Source organism: Salvelinus alpinus, chromosome 6, assembly GCF_045679555.1.
Source record: "Salvelinus alpinus chromosome 6, SLU_Salpinus.1, whole genome shotgun sequence".
In the NCBI taxonomy this organism is placed as follows: Eukaryota; Metazoa; Chordata; class Actinopteri; order Salmoniformes; family Salmonidae; genus Salvelinus; species Salvelinus alpinus.
Window position 1 is genome coordinate 95,306,080 of NC_092091.1, and position 13,409 is coordinate 95,319,488.

At 47.3% G+C, this 13,409-nt stretch overlaps 1 protein-coding gene and 1 long non-coding RNA gene across 2 annotated transcripts; one reads left to right on the plus strand and one right to left on the minus strand.

Moving 5' to 3' along the window:
* Positions 1-101: 101 nt before the first annotated feature.
* Positions 102-12,476, plus strand: lias (lipoic acid synthetase). The gene is made up of 11 exons (XM_071408410.1): positions 102-238; positions 630-805; positions 3,390-3,483; positions 3,607-3,687; positions 5,648-5,804; positions 7,172-7,229; positions 7,968-8,096; positions 9,783-9,928; positions 11,060-11,130; positions 11,239-11,350; positions 11,554-12,476. The coding sequence occupies exons 1-11, from the start codon at positions 155-157 to the stop codon at positions 11,604-11,606; spliced, it is 1,161 nt and encodes a 386-aa protein (XP_071264511.1). The 5' UTR covers positions 102-154; the 3' UTR covers positions 11,607-12,476.
* On the minus strand, positions 8,861-9,168 carry LOC139579617 (uncharacterized). The gene is made up of 3 exons (XR_011675807.1): positions 9,051-9,168; positions 8,950-9,012; positions 8,861-8,895 (listed from the first exon to the last, which is right to left on the minus strand). It is a non-coding gene; the product is annotated as an uncharacterized lncRNA (long non-coding RNA).
* Positions 12,477-13,409: the final 933 nt, after the last annotated feature.

Genomic DNA, 13,409 nt, shown 5'->3' on the forward strand with positions numbered 1-13,409 from the left:
TTGCATTTAGAATAAATCTGTATATAAAAAGGATTGAGATCAGTTGATTAATTAAATAGCGGACGAAATTCTTATTATTTTTTTCATGCCAGGCCTAAGTACTCGCTCCCAGAGAAATGTTTGTCAATGACAGACGCTAGCAAACGTTAAAGTCATGGCTTTGGTCAAACAAAGTTATTTTATTGCTGGTCGTTTCTCCAGCAACCACCGGTGGTTGAATCCCAAATGCAACACACATGTAAGTACATCTACTTGACCCAGACTGCAACGATATCACTGAAGTGTATCTTCCGTTGTTTTTTCAATGTGTATAGTTACTAGTTAGCTAAGTATGGCTAATGCTAACATAACTAGCTCCCTAACTGATTAGATCCTCCTTGGCCGCTGGCCTTGGGTTACTTAGTTAGCCGAGGCATCATGTGTAGCTAGCTAATACGATTTTGTTTATCCAAGCAGATACGACGTAGTAACATACTAGCTAGGATTCATACTAACCAACTAACGTTAATACGAATCCTTATCTTATGCTTGATGTCACACATTTTTTTGTTGACGACATTCTACTCTTATTTGTTCGAGCATTAACGACTGTCCTCATTGTTGGTAATTCCTATCCGGTCCGTGTGTAGGTGTACGCCGTCAGCGGACTGACCACAGCGGCCAGGTCATCCCAGACACAGAAAGACCGCAAGAAGGAGCTGTCTGATGACGGGCCCGACCTCCAGGACTTTATATCCGGGGAGCTGTCTGAGAAGAACAGCTGGGAGGAGTACAGGGGTAACCTGAAGAGACAGAAGGGAGAGAGGTGGGGGGAATAGAGGTTCCTTATATATCATGCTTCCTAAATGGTTCTCTATTCCCTATATAGTGCACTACTTAGGCACCCTATTCCCTAAATACAGTATAGTGCACTACTTAGGCACCCTATTCCCTATATACAGTATAGTGCACTACTTAGGCACCCTATTCCCCATATACAGTATAGTGCACTACTTAGGCACCCTATTCCCTATACAGTATACAGTTTTTTAATATAACCTTTTATTTAACTAGGTAAGTCAGTTAAGAACAAATTCTTATTTACAATGACGGCCTACCAAAAGGCCTCCTGCGGGGACCGGGGCCTGGGAGTAAAAATAAAACTATAGGACAAAACACACATCACGACAACACAACATTACATAAAGAGAGACCTAAGACAACAACATAGCAAGGAAGCAACACAACATTACAACACAACATGGTACAAACATTATTGGTCACAGACAACAGCGCAAAGGGCAAGAAGTTAGAGACAACAATATATCACACAAAGCAGCAACAACTGTCAGTAAGAGTGTCCATGATAACTGTCCAGTTTGAGTATTCTAGTCGTGTTAAGTATTCTAGTCGTGTTAAGTATTCTAGTCGTGTTAAGTATTCTAGTCGTGTTAAGTATTCTAGTCGTGTTAAGTATTCTAGTCGTGTTAAGTATTCTAGTCGTGTTAAGTATTCTAGTCGTGTTAAGTATTCTAGTCGTGTTAAGTATGCTTGAATAAGTATCTTTAAATGTGTGACTGCCTTCATCAAGGCTCATCCTGTTTGAATGGGGGTCAAAAGATGAGCTCTCTGACTGCACGGTCATTATGTAATATGTAACCAGCTGTACCTCACCTGGTTCAGAGTGTGACTCTGTGACTGTACTGTCTGGTCTCCATCTGTGACTGTACTGTCTGGTCTCCATCTGTGACTGTACTGTCTGGTCTCCATTTGTGACTACTGTCTGGTCTCCATCTGTGACTGTACTGTCTGGTCTCCATCTGTGACTGTACTGTCTGGTCTCCATCTGTGACTACTGTCTGGTCTCCATCTGTGACTGTACTGTCTGGTCCTCATCTGTGACTGTACTGTCTGGTCTCCATCTGTGACTGTACTGTCTGGTCTCCATCTGTGACTGTACTGTCTGGTCTCCATCTGTGACTGTACTGTCTGGTCTCCATCTGTGACTGTACTGTCTGGTCTCCATCTGTGACTGTACTGTCTGGTCTCCATCTGTGACTGTACTGTCTGGTCTCCATCTGTGACTGTACTGTCTGGTCTCCATCTGTGACTGTACTGTCTGGTCTCCATCTGTGACTGTACTGTCTGGTCTCCATCTGTGACTGTACTGTCTGGTCCCCATCTGTGACTGTACTGTCTGGTCCCCATCTGTGACTGTACTGTCTGGTCCCCATCTGTGACTGTACTGTCTGGTCCCCATCTGTGACTGTACTGTCTGGTCTCCTCTCTTCGTCTGTGACTGTACTGTCTGGTCTCCTCTCTTCGTCTGTGACTGTACTGTCTGGTCTCCTCTCTTCGTCTGTGACCGTACTGTCTGGTCTCCTCTCTTCGTCTGTGACCGTACTGTCTGGTCTCCTCTCGTCGTCTGTGACCGTACTGTCTGGTCTCCTCTCGTCGTCTGTGACCGTACTGTCTGGTCTCCTCTCTTCGTCTGTGACTGTACTGTCTGGTCTCCTCTCGTCGTCTGTGACTGTACTGTCTGGTCTCCTCTCGTCGTCTGTGACTGTACTGTCTGGTCTCCTCTCTTCGTCTGTGACTGTACTATCAATACTTTGAACTCACTGACCAGCAAAGAGTAATTTCAGAGAGAGTAGATTGAACACAGGGTTGCCAAATTATCCCAACATTCCCAGGTACCCAGAAATCCTGGTTGGAGGACTCCGTATGTCCTGCTCATCTCCTCCTGGTTCCAGGAATCTTCCAAGTGGGATTTCTACAAAACCTGGGAGTTTTTAGGGAAAGCTTTCAGAAATGTTGCAACTTTAAACTCAACTCTAAAGCCCCTCCTTATCTCAGCTCTCTGGTCACCATAACATCCACCCGTAGCACGCGCTCCAGCGTGTATATTTCACTGGTCACCCCCAAAGCCAATTCCTCATTTGGCCGCCTTTCCTTCCAGTTCTCTGCTGCCAATGACTGGAACGAACTACAAAAATCTCTGAAGCTGGAGACTCATATCTCCCTCACTAGCTTTAAGCACCAGCTGTCAGAGCAGCTCACAGATTACTGCACCTGTACATAGCCCATCTGTAAACAGCCCATCCTACCTACCTCATCCCCATTCTGTATTTATTTATTTATCTTGCTCCTTTGCACCCCAGTATCTCTACTTGCACATTTTACCATTCCAGTGTTTAATTGCTAAATTGTAATTATTTTGCCACTATGGCTTATCGCCTTATCCTACCTCATTTGAACTCACTGTATATAGACTTTTCTATTGTGTTATTGACTGTATGTTTGTTTATTCCATGTGAAATATATTTTTTTAAATAAATAAAACTGTGAGTCCGTTGAACACAGGACCGAGTCCGTCCACTAACCAATGTCCTGTGTGAATGTTGTGATAGGCTGAGACTTCCCCCCTGGCTGAAGACGGAGATTCCTATTGGTAAGAACTACACCAAGCTGAAGGACACACTGAGAGACCTCAATCTGCACACGGTGGGTTGGTGTGTGTGTGTGTGTGTGTGTCATGCAAACCCAATCAAAACTAGAGAACCTTTTTCAAGTTGGTTTCGTTCTCGTGTTTTCATGCTGTTGACCCGACCCGTGTGTGTGTTTTAGGTGTGTGAGGAGGCCAGGTGTCCTAACATTGGGGAGTGTTGGGGAGGAGGGGAACATGGTACGGCCACAGCCACCATCATGGTGAGTTTACTAGGAGACCAGGTGTCCTAACATTGGGGAGTGTTGGGGAGGAGGGGACATGGTACGGCCACAGCCACCATCATGGTGAGTTTACTAGGAGACCAGGTGTCCTAACATTGGGGAGTGTTGGGGAGGAGGGGAACATGGTACGGCCACAGCCACCATCATGGTGAGTTTACTAGGAGACCAGGTGTCCTAACATTGGGGAGTGTTGGGGAGGAGGGGACATGGTACGGCCACAGCCACCATCATGGTGAGTTTACTAGGAGACCAGGTGTCCTAACATTGGGGAGTGTTGGGGAGGAGGGGAACATGGTACGGCCACAGCCACCATCATGGTGAGTTTACTAGGAGACCAGGTGTCCTAACATTGGGGAGGAGGGGAACATGGTACAGACACTATCATGGTGAGTTTACTAGGAGACCAGGTGTCCTAACATTGGGGAGGAGGGGAACATGGTACAGACACTATCATGGTGAGTTTACTAGGAGACCAGGTGTCCTAACATTGGGGAGGAGGGGAACATGGTACGGCCTCCATCATGGTGAGTTTACTAGGAGACCAGGTGTCCTAACATTGGGGAGGAGGGGAACATGGTACAGACACCATCATGGTGAGTTTACTAGGAGACCAGGTGTCCTAACATTGGGGAGGAGGGGAACATGGTACAGACACTATCATGGTGAGTTTACTAGGAGACCAGGTGTCCTAACATTGGGGAGGAGGGGAACATGGTACAGACACTATCATGGTGAGTTTACTAGGAGACCAGGTGTCCTAACATTGGGGAGGAGGGGAACATGGTACGGCCTCCATCATGGTGAGTTTACTAGGAGACCAGGTGTCCTAACATTGGGGAGGAGGGGAACATGGTACAGACACCATCATGGTGAGTTTACTAGGAGACCAGGTGTCCTAACATTGGGGAGGAGGGGAACATGGTACAGACACTATCATGGTGAGTTTACTAGGAGACCAGGTGTCCTAACATTGGGGAGGAGGGGAACATGGTACGGCCTCCATCATGGTGAGTTTACTAGGAGACCAGGTGTCCTAACATTGGGGAGGAGGGGAACATGGTACAGACACCATCATGGTGAGTTTACTAGGAGACCAGGTGTCCTAACATTGGGGAGGAGGGGAACATGGTACAGACACTATCATGGTGAGTTTACTAGGAGACCAGGTGTCCTAACATTGGGGAGGAGGGGAACATGGTACAGACACTATCATGGTGAGTTTACTAGGAGACCAGGTGTCCTAACATTGGGGAGGAGGGGAACATGGTACAGACACCATCATGGTGAGTTTACTAGGAGACCAGGTGTCCTAACATTGGGGAGGAGGGGAACATGGTACGGCCTCCATCATGGTGAGTTTACTAGGAGACCAGGTGTCCTAACATTGGGGAGGAGGGGAACATGGTACAGACACCATCATGGTGAGTTTACTAGGAGACCAGGTGTCCTAACATTGGGGAGGAGGGGAACATGGTACAGACACTATCATGGTGAGTTTACTACTCACATATTGACATGTACATCCGACAACTCAATCACACGTACTGACACACCTCTGGAAGACAGGCTGATGACTTCTTCACATATTATAACGTCTAGTGTCACTGACGTACTCATACCTCTCTGTCTCTCTCTCTCTCTCTGTGTCTCTCTCTCTGTTTCTGTCTCTCTCTGTCTCTCTGTATCTCTGTCTCTCTCTCTGTGTGTCTCTGTCTCTCTCTCTCTCTCTCTCTCTCTCTCTCTCTCTCTCTCTCTCTCTCTCTGTCTCTCTCTCTGTCTCTCTCTCTCTCTCTCTCTCTCTGTCTCTCTCTCTGTCTATGTCTCTCTGTCTCTGTGTCTGTGTCTCTCTCTCTGTGTGTCTGTCTCTCTCTCTCTGTGTGTGTGTGTGTCTCTCTCTCTCTCTCTGTCTCTGTCTCTCTCTCTGTCTCTGTCTCTGTAGTTGATGGGGGACACATGTACCCGTGGCTGTAGGTTCTGCTCTGTGAAGACAGCTCGTCAGCCCTCTCCCCTGGACCCAGATGAGCCCTATAACACAGCCAAGGCCATCGCTGCCTGGGGACTGGATTATGTGGTGCTGACCTCTGTAGACAGAGACGGTAGTGACTCGGACATCTCCCTCTGTCTCTTTCCCTTTTTATATAGCTCTATCTCTCTATCACTTTCTCTCTCTCTTCCTCTCTGGACTATGTGATGCTAACCTCCTTTGACAGAGATGGTACTTTATAAATTATTATTTTATTATTATTTACAATAACGCCCCCCCCGGCCAAACCCGGACGACGCTGGGCCAATTGTGCGCCGCCTTATGGGACTCCCAATCACGGCCGGTTGTGATACAGCCTGTATTCGAACCAGGGTGTCTGTAGTGACGCCTCTTACACTGAGATGCAGAGCCTTAGACCGCTGTGATACAGCCTGGAATCAAACCAGGGTCTGTAGTGATGCCTCTAGCACTGAGATGCAGAGCCTTAGACCACTGTGATACAGTCTGGAATCGAACCAGGGTCTGTAGGGACGCCTCTAGCACTGAGATGCAGAGCCTTAGACCGCTGTGATACAGCCTGGAATCGAACCAGGGTCTGTAGTGATGCCTCTAGCACTGAGATGCAGTGCCTTAGACCGCTGTGATACAGCCTGGAATCGAACCAGGGTCTGTAGGGACACCTCTAGCACTGAGATGCAGTGCCTTAGACCGCTGTGATACAGCCTGGAATCGAACCAGGGTGTCTGTAGTGATGCCTCTAGCACTGAGATGCAGAGCCTTAGACCGCTGTGATACAGCCTGGAATCGAACCAGGGTCTGTAGTGACTCCTCTAGCACTGAGAAGCAGAGCCTTAGACCGCTGTGATACAGCCTGGAATCGAACCAGGGTCTGTAGGGACGCCTCTAGCACTGAGATGCAGAGCCTTAGACCGCTGTGATATAGCCTGGAATCGAACCAGGGTGTCTGTAGTGACGCCTCCAGCACTGAGATGCAGAGCCTTAGACCGCTGTGATATAGCCTGGAATCGAACCAGGGTCTGTAGTGATGCCTCTAACACTGAGATGCAGAGCCTTAGACCGCTGTGATACAGCCTGGAATCGAACCAGGGTCTGTAGGGACGCCTCTAGCACTGAGATGCAGAGCCTTAGACCGCTGTGATACAGCCTGGAATCGAACCAGGGTCTGTAGTGATGCCTCTAGCACTGAGATGCAGAGCCTTAGACCGCCACGCCTCTCGGGAGCCGTGACTCAAATATCTCTTTTCATTCTCTGTCTGTTGATCCATTAGTCTTCCCTCTCCAGGTTCACTTCCTGTTTAGTTCTCATATACACAGGACAGTCATGGTGTCCACCGTCCAATGAAACTCTTTCTCTGATAGTCTGTTGTTGATGTGAATGTTGTCTGATTGGTGCTGACGTCAGTGACCTAATGACCTGCCTGTCAACTGATTGGTTAATGGGGTCGTTGTGTTTGACAGATATTGCTGACGGAGGGGCGGAGCACTTTGCCAAGACGGTCTCCAACCTGAAGGAGAGGTACACGCCCAGGACTCATCCATCATCCATCATATATACATCATCCATCATCCATCATATATACATCCATCATATATACATCCATCATCCATCCATCATATATCCAAGACTGTCTCCAACCTGAAGGAGAGGTACACACCCAGGACTCATTTATCATATATCCATTCATCATATATCCATCATCCATCATATATCCATCCATCATCCATCCATCATATTCCATCCATCATATATCCATCATCCATCATCCATCCATCATATTCCATCCATCATATTCCATCCATCATATTCCATCCATCCATCATATATCCATCCATCATCTATCCATCATCTATCCATCATATATCCATCATCCATCATATATCCATCATCCATCATATATCCATCATCCATCATATATCCATCATCCATCATATATCCATCCATCATCCATCATATATCCATCCATCATCCATCATATATCCATCCATCATCCATCATATATCCATCCATCATCCATCATATCCATCATCCATCATATCCATCATCCATCATATATCCATCCATCATCCATCATATATCCATCCATCATCCATCATATATCCATCATCCATCATATATACATCCATCCATCTTACATCCATCTTACATCCATCTTACATCCATATATCCATCATCCATCATCATCCATCCATCCAGTCTGTATCTGAATGACGTATTAAACGACTTTGTCTTGTGACTAAATGTTGTTCCATCCAGGAACTCTCAGATCCTGGTGGAATGTCTGACCCCTGATTTCAGAGGCGACCTGGCAGCGGTGGAGAAGATCGCCCAATCAGGGCTGGACGTTTACGCCCACAATGTGGAGACAGTCCGCGAGCTGCAGAGGTACAGGCCCTAACCCTTACATCACCCTATACAGGGCACTACAGTTGACCTGCACCCTATTCCCTATACAGGGCACTACATTTGACCTGCACCCTATTCCCTATACAGGGCACTACATTTGACCTGCACCCTATTCCCTATACAGGGCACTACATTTGACCTGCACCCTATTCCCTATACAGGGCACTACATTTGACCTGCACCCTATTCCCTATACAGGGCACTACAGTTGACCTGCACCCTATTCCCTATTCAGGGCACTACAGTTGACCTGCACCCTATTCCCTATACAGGGCACTACATTTGACCTGCACCCTATTCCCTATACAGGGCACTACATTTGACCTGCACCCTATTCCCTATACAGGGCACTACAGTTGACCTGCACCCTATTCCCCATGTAGTGCACTACAGTTGACCTGCACCCTATTCCCTATACAGGGCACTACATTTGACCTGCACCCTATTCCCTATACAGGGCACTACATTTGACCTGCACCCTATTCCCTACAGTACAGTTGACCTGCACCCTATTCCCTATGTAGTGCACTACATTTGACCCGGGCCCATAGGGAACAGGGGGCTGTTTGGGGACGCAGACTGTAAAGGCTATACTGTTAGGACCCTGGTCAATATACCTCAACCTGTCTGTCTGGTCTCAGAATACCTGTCTGTCTGTCTGGTCTCAGAATACCTCTCCCTCCTCTACCTGTCTGTCTGGTCTCAGAATCTGTCTGTCCTCAGAATACCTCTACCTGTCTGTCCTCAGAATACCTCTACCTGTCTGTCCTCAGAATACCTCTACCTGTCTGGTCTCAGAATACCTCTACCTGTCTACCTGGTCTCCGAATACCTCTCCCTCCTCTACCTGTCTGTCTGGTCTCAGAATACCTCTACCTGTCTGTCCTCAGAATACCTCTCCCTCCTCTACCTGTCTGTCTGGTCTCAGAATACCTCTACCTGTCTGTCTATCTGGTCTCAGAATCCCTCTACCTGTCTGTCTGGTCCATCAGGCTATTTCTCCCCAGCTACTTCTCTCTCCCTGTCCTGTTCTACTGTGAACCAATGAAAGGAAACACCTCCAACTGTAGCCTGGGTTCCAGTGTGTTCCTACCATCGTTCCACTGCTCGTCATGACTCAGAGTACAAGGAGTGGAATGTTAACACAACAGCTTCTGGATTCCAGGCTACTTCCAATTGTGTTTTTCTTCATGAATTCCCTAGTAAACCGTATTTAATTTTTCTCCCTTCCCACCCATGTTGCAGTACACTTCCTGTCCAACAGGAAGGGGGAAGGAGATGGTGAACTCGGTGTAAAGGAACTGTCTTTGTTAAAGAGACTGTAGTACCAACTCTGACCAGCAGGTGGCAGCAAAACGCCTCTTATTTATAGAAACATGACTGTTGTACCACGTACATAGTGAGACAGTGTCTATCCTAGAAAATAACTTTCATATAATGGACTCTGGTCCAAATTAGTGCACTTCATAGGGAATAAGGTACCATTTTGGGACTCAAAAAATGATTTCAATGTTTGCATTTCACCTAAATACAGACCGGTAGAGAACCAGAGGAACTGTACAGAGTCTGAATATATTGTCCACATTCGGTAGTCCATAACTTACTGTACGACGGTTGGATAATTTATATTTTCTTTTAGTAAATAATTGTTTTATGACCTCTCAGACATGTACGTGATCCGCGGGCGAACATCGACCAATCCCTGAATGTCCTGCGTCACGCCAAGGCCGTCAAACCAGACGTTCTCACCAAGACCTCGATCATGTTGGGTCTGGGAGAGACGGACCAACAGATTTATAGCACACTGGCCGGTACACACACACACACACACACACACACACACACACGTCTGGGAGAGACGGACCAACAGATTTATAGCACACTGACCGGTACACACACACACACACACACACGTCTGGGAGAGACGGACCAACAGATTTATAGCACACTGACCGGTACACACACACACACACACACACGTCTGGGAGAGACGGACTGACAGATTTATAACACACTGACCGGTACACACACACACACACACACACACGTCTGGGAGAGACGGACTGACAGATTTATAACACACTGACCGGTACACACACACACACACACACACACACACGTCTGGGACAGACAGATTTATAACACACTGACCGGTACACACACACACACACACACACGTCTGGGAGAGACGGACAGACAGATTTATAACACACTGACCGGTACACACACACACACACACACACGTCTGGGAGAGACGGACAGACAGATTTATAACACACTGACCGGTACACACACACACACACGTCTGGGAGAGACGGACAGACAGATTTATAACACACTGACCGGTACACACACACACACACGTCTGGGAGAGACAGATTTATAACACACTGACCGGTACACACACACACACACGTCTGGGAGAGACGGACAGACAGATTTATAACACACTGACCGGTACACACACACACACACACACACACACACACGTCTGGGAGAGACGGACAGACAGATTTATAACACACTGACCGGTACACACACACACACACACACACACACGTCTGGGAGAGACGGACAGACAGATTTATAACACACTGACCGGTACACACACACACACACACACACACGTCTGGGAGAGACGGACAGACAGATTTATAACACACTGACCGGTACACACACACACACACGTCTGGGAGAGACAGATTTATAACACACTGACCGGTACACACACACACACGTCTGGGAGAGACGGACAGACAGATTTATAACACACTGACCGGTACACACACACACACACACGTCTGGGAGAGACGGACAGACAGATTTATAACACACTGACCGGTACACACACACACACACGTCTGGGAGAGACAGATTTATAACACACTGACCGGTACACACACACACACACACACCAGTAACGGTGTTGTTGTTGTTTACAGAGCTGAGAGAGGCAGGAGTGGATTGTCTAACCCTGGGACAGTACATGCAGCCCACCAAACGCCACCTCAAGGTACAGGACACACACACACACACACACACTGTTAATACAACACACACACACACAGCTAACCACCCAGCCAGCAGGATTTCAGTTCAGAATAAGTGTGTGTGTGTGTAGGTGGAAGAGTACGTAACCCCTGAGAGGTTTGGCCACTGGGAGGAGGTGGGGAAGGAGTTGGGGTTCGTCTACACAGCTAGCGGACCCTTAGTACGCTCCTCATACAAAGCAGGTATGACACGGAGACACACACGGACACACTACAAATCAGAGTTGATTCATTCACCTCCTTATAAATAAACTCAGATGAACTCAGTCCATTGAAGTAATTTTTTTAATCTCTCCACTTCTCTCTTCTCCACCCCACTCCTCTCATTCTCCACTCATACGCTCTTTCTCCACTCCTCTTGTTCTCCTCCTCTCTCTCTCTCTCAGGTGAGTTCTTCCTGAAGAATCTGTTAGAGAAGAGGAAGGCAGCAGCAGAATAATCTGATCACCCGGACATCTCCTTTTTACCTGAATACTGACGCCCGGACATCTCCTCCTTTTAGATTCCTCCGTCCCTCCATAAAGGTCATCTAGACACACTGTATTACCATAGAATATACTACAATATAAAGGTCCTCCAATCCAGAATATGAGCTACTACAGGACTCTGTTCATGTTGATGTCTCGTTCTGTACATTATAACCAGGGATGTAGTGGGGGTAATTACATGGGAAGATAAAGGGGGGGGGTAAATACCTGGGAAGATAAAGGGGGGGGGGGGTAAATACCTGGGAAGATAAGGGGGGGGGGGGGGGTAAATACCTGGGAAGATAAAGGGGGGTCGACCCTCCACTCCACCACTGGCTATAGACATATGATTCATATCAGTCAGCAACACGTATATTCACACAGTCAACCTGAGTGGACCAACGCAGCAGGAGGACCAGTCAGCAACACGTATATTCACACAGTCAACCTGAGTGGACTAACGCATCAGGAGGGTAGAGGGGGACCACTGAAGGTCAGGTTGGACAATACGGGGGGACTGATTTAAGTGGGACACCCATGATGTGTGCAAAGGGAAGTGTTGGGGGGTTTCAGTGGTTGGAATGGCAGTCCCATCCTATTCACTACTAGTAGTCCACTATTATGGGGAATCGGGGGCCATTTTGAGACGAAGCCAGAGAACGGTCTCCGTTTTAACTCCCCAACACGATAATGAGATTATTGACACGATACCCAGACGAGAGAGAATGACTGAGGGGTTTGAAATGTGTTGCTATGTGATCGACGTGTTGCTATGTGATGTGTTGTTTTATAATGACTCACGGTTGTACATTAAAGTATTAAAACATTACTTAACAATCCTGTATGTGTGTGATCGGGTCAATATGCATCTAGTGGGTTAATGGACTGAGTGTGTGAATATGTACCACAAAGCACCCTATTCCCTATGTAGTGCACTAGATAGGGAATAAGGAACCATAGTGCACTAGATAGGGAATAAGGAACCATAGTGCACTAGATAGGGAATAAGGAACCATAGTGCACTAGATAGGGAATAAGAAACCATAGTGCACTAGATAGGGACTAGGGCCCATAGTGCACTAGATAGGGAATAAGGAACCATTTGGGGGACTAGGGCCTATAGTGCACTAGATAGGGAATAAGAAACCATAGTGCACTAGATAGGGAATAAGGGACTAGGGCCCATAGTGCACTAGATAGGGAATAAGGAACCATTTGAGGGACTAGGGCCCATAGTGCACTAGATAGGGAATAAGGGACTAGGACCCATAGTGCACTAGATAGGGAATAAGGAACCATTTGGGGGACTAGGGCCCATAGTGCACTAGATAGGGAATAAGGAACCATTTGGGGGACTAGGGCCCATAGTGCACTAGATAGGGAATAAGGAACCATTTGGGGGACTAGGACCCATAGTGCACTAGATAGGGAATAAGGAACCATAGTGCACTAGATAGGGAATAAGGAACCATTTGGGGGACTAGGGCCCATAGTGCACTAGATAGGGAATAAGGAACCATTTGGGGGACTAGGACCCATAGTGCACTAGATAGGGAATAAGGGACTAGGACCCATAGTGCACTAGATAGGGAATAAGGAACCATTTGGTGGGACTAGGGCCCATAGTGCACTAGATAGGGAATAAGGAACCATTTGGTGGGACTAGGGCCCATAGTGCACTAGATAGGGAATAAGGAACCATTTGGTGGGACTAGGGCCCATAGTGCACTAGATAAGGAATAAGGGACTAGGGCCCATAGTGCACTAGATAGGGA

What these genes read in the sequence shown, in the direction of transcription:
- lias (XM_071408410.1), top strand. Translation starts at nt 155, where the DNA reads ATGGCTTTGGTCAAACAAAGTTATTTTATTGCTGGTCGTTTCTCCAGC. An exon ending in ACAGTCCGCGAGCTGCAGAG is followed by an intron (nt 8,097 to 9,782) that starts GTACAGGCCCTA and finishes ATGACCTCTCAG; the next exon opens with ACATGTACGTGATCCGCGGG. An exon ending in ACGCTCCTCATACAAAGCAG is followed by an intron (nt 11,351 to 11,553) that starts GTATGACACGGA and finishes TCTCTCTCTCAG; the next exon opens with GTGAGTTCTTCCTGAAGAAT.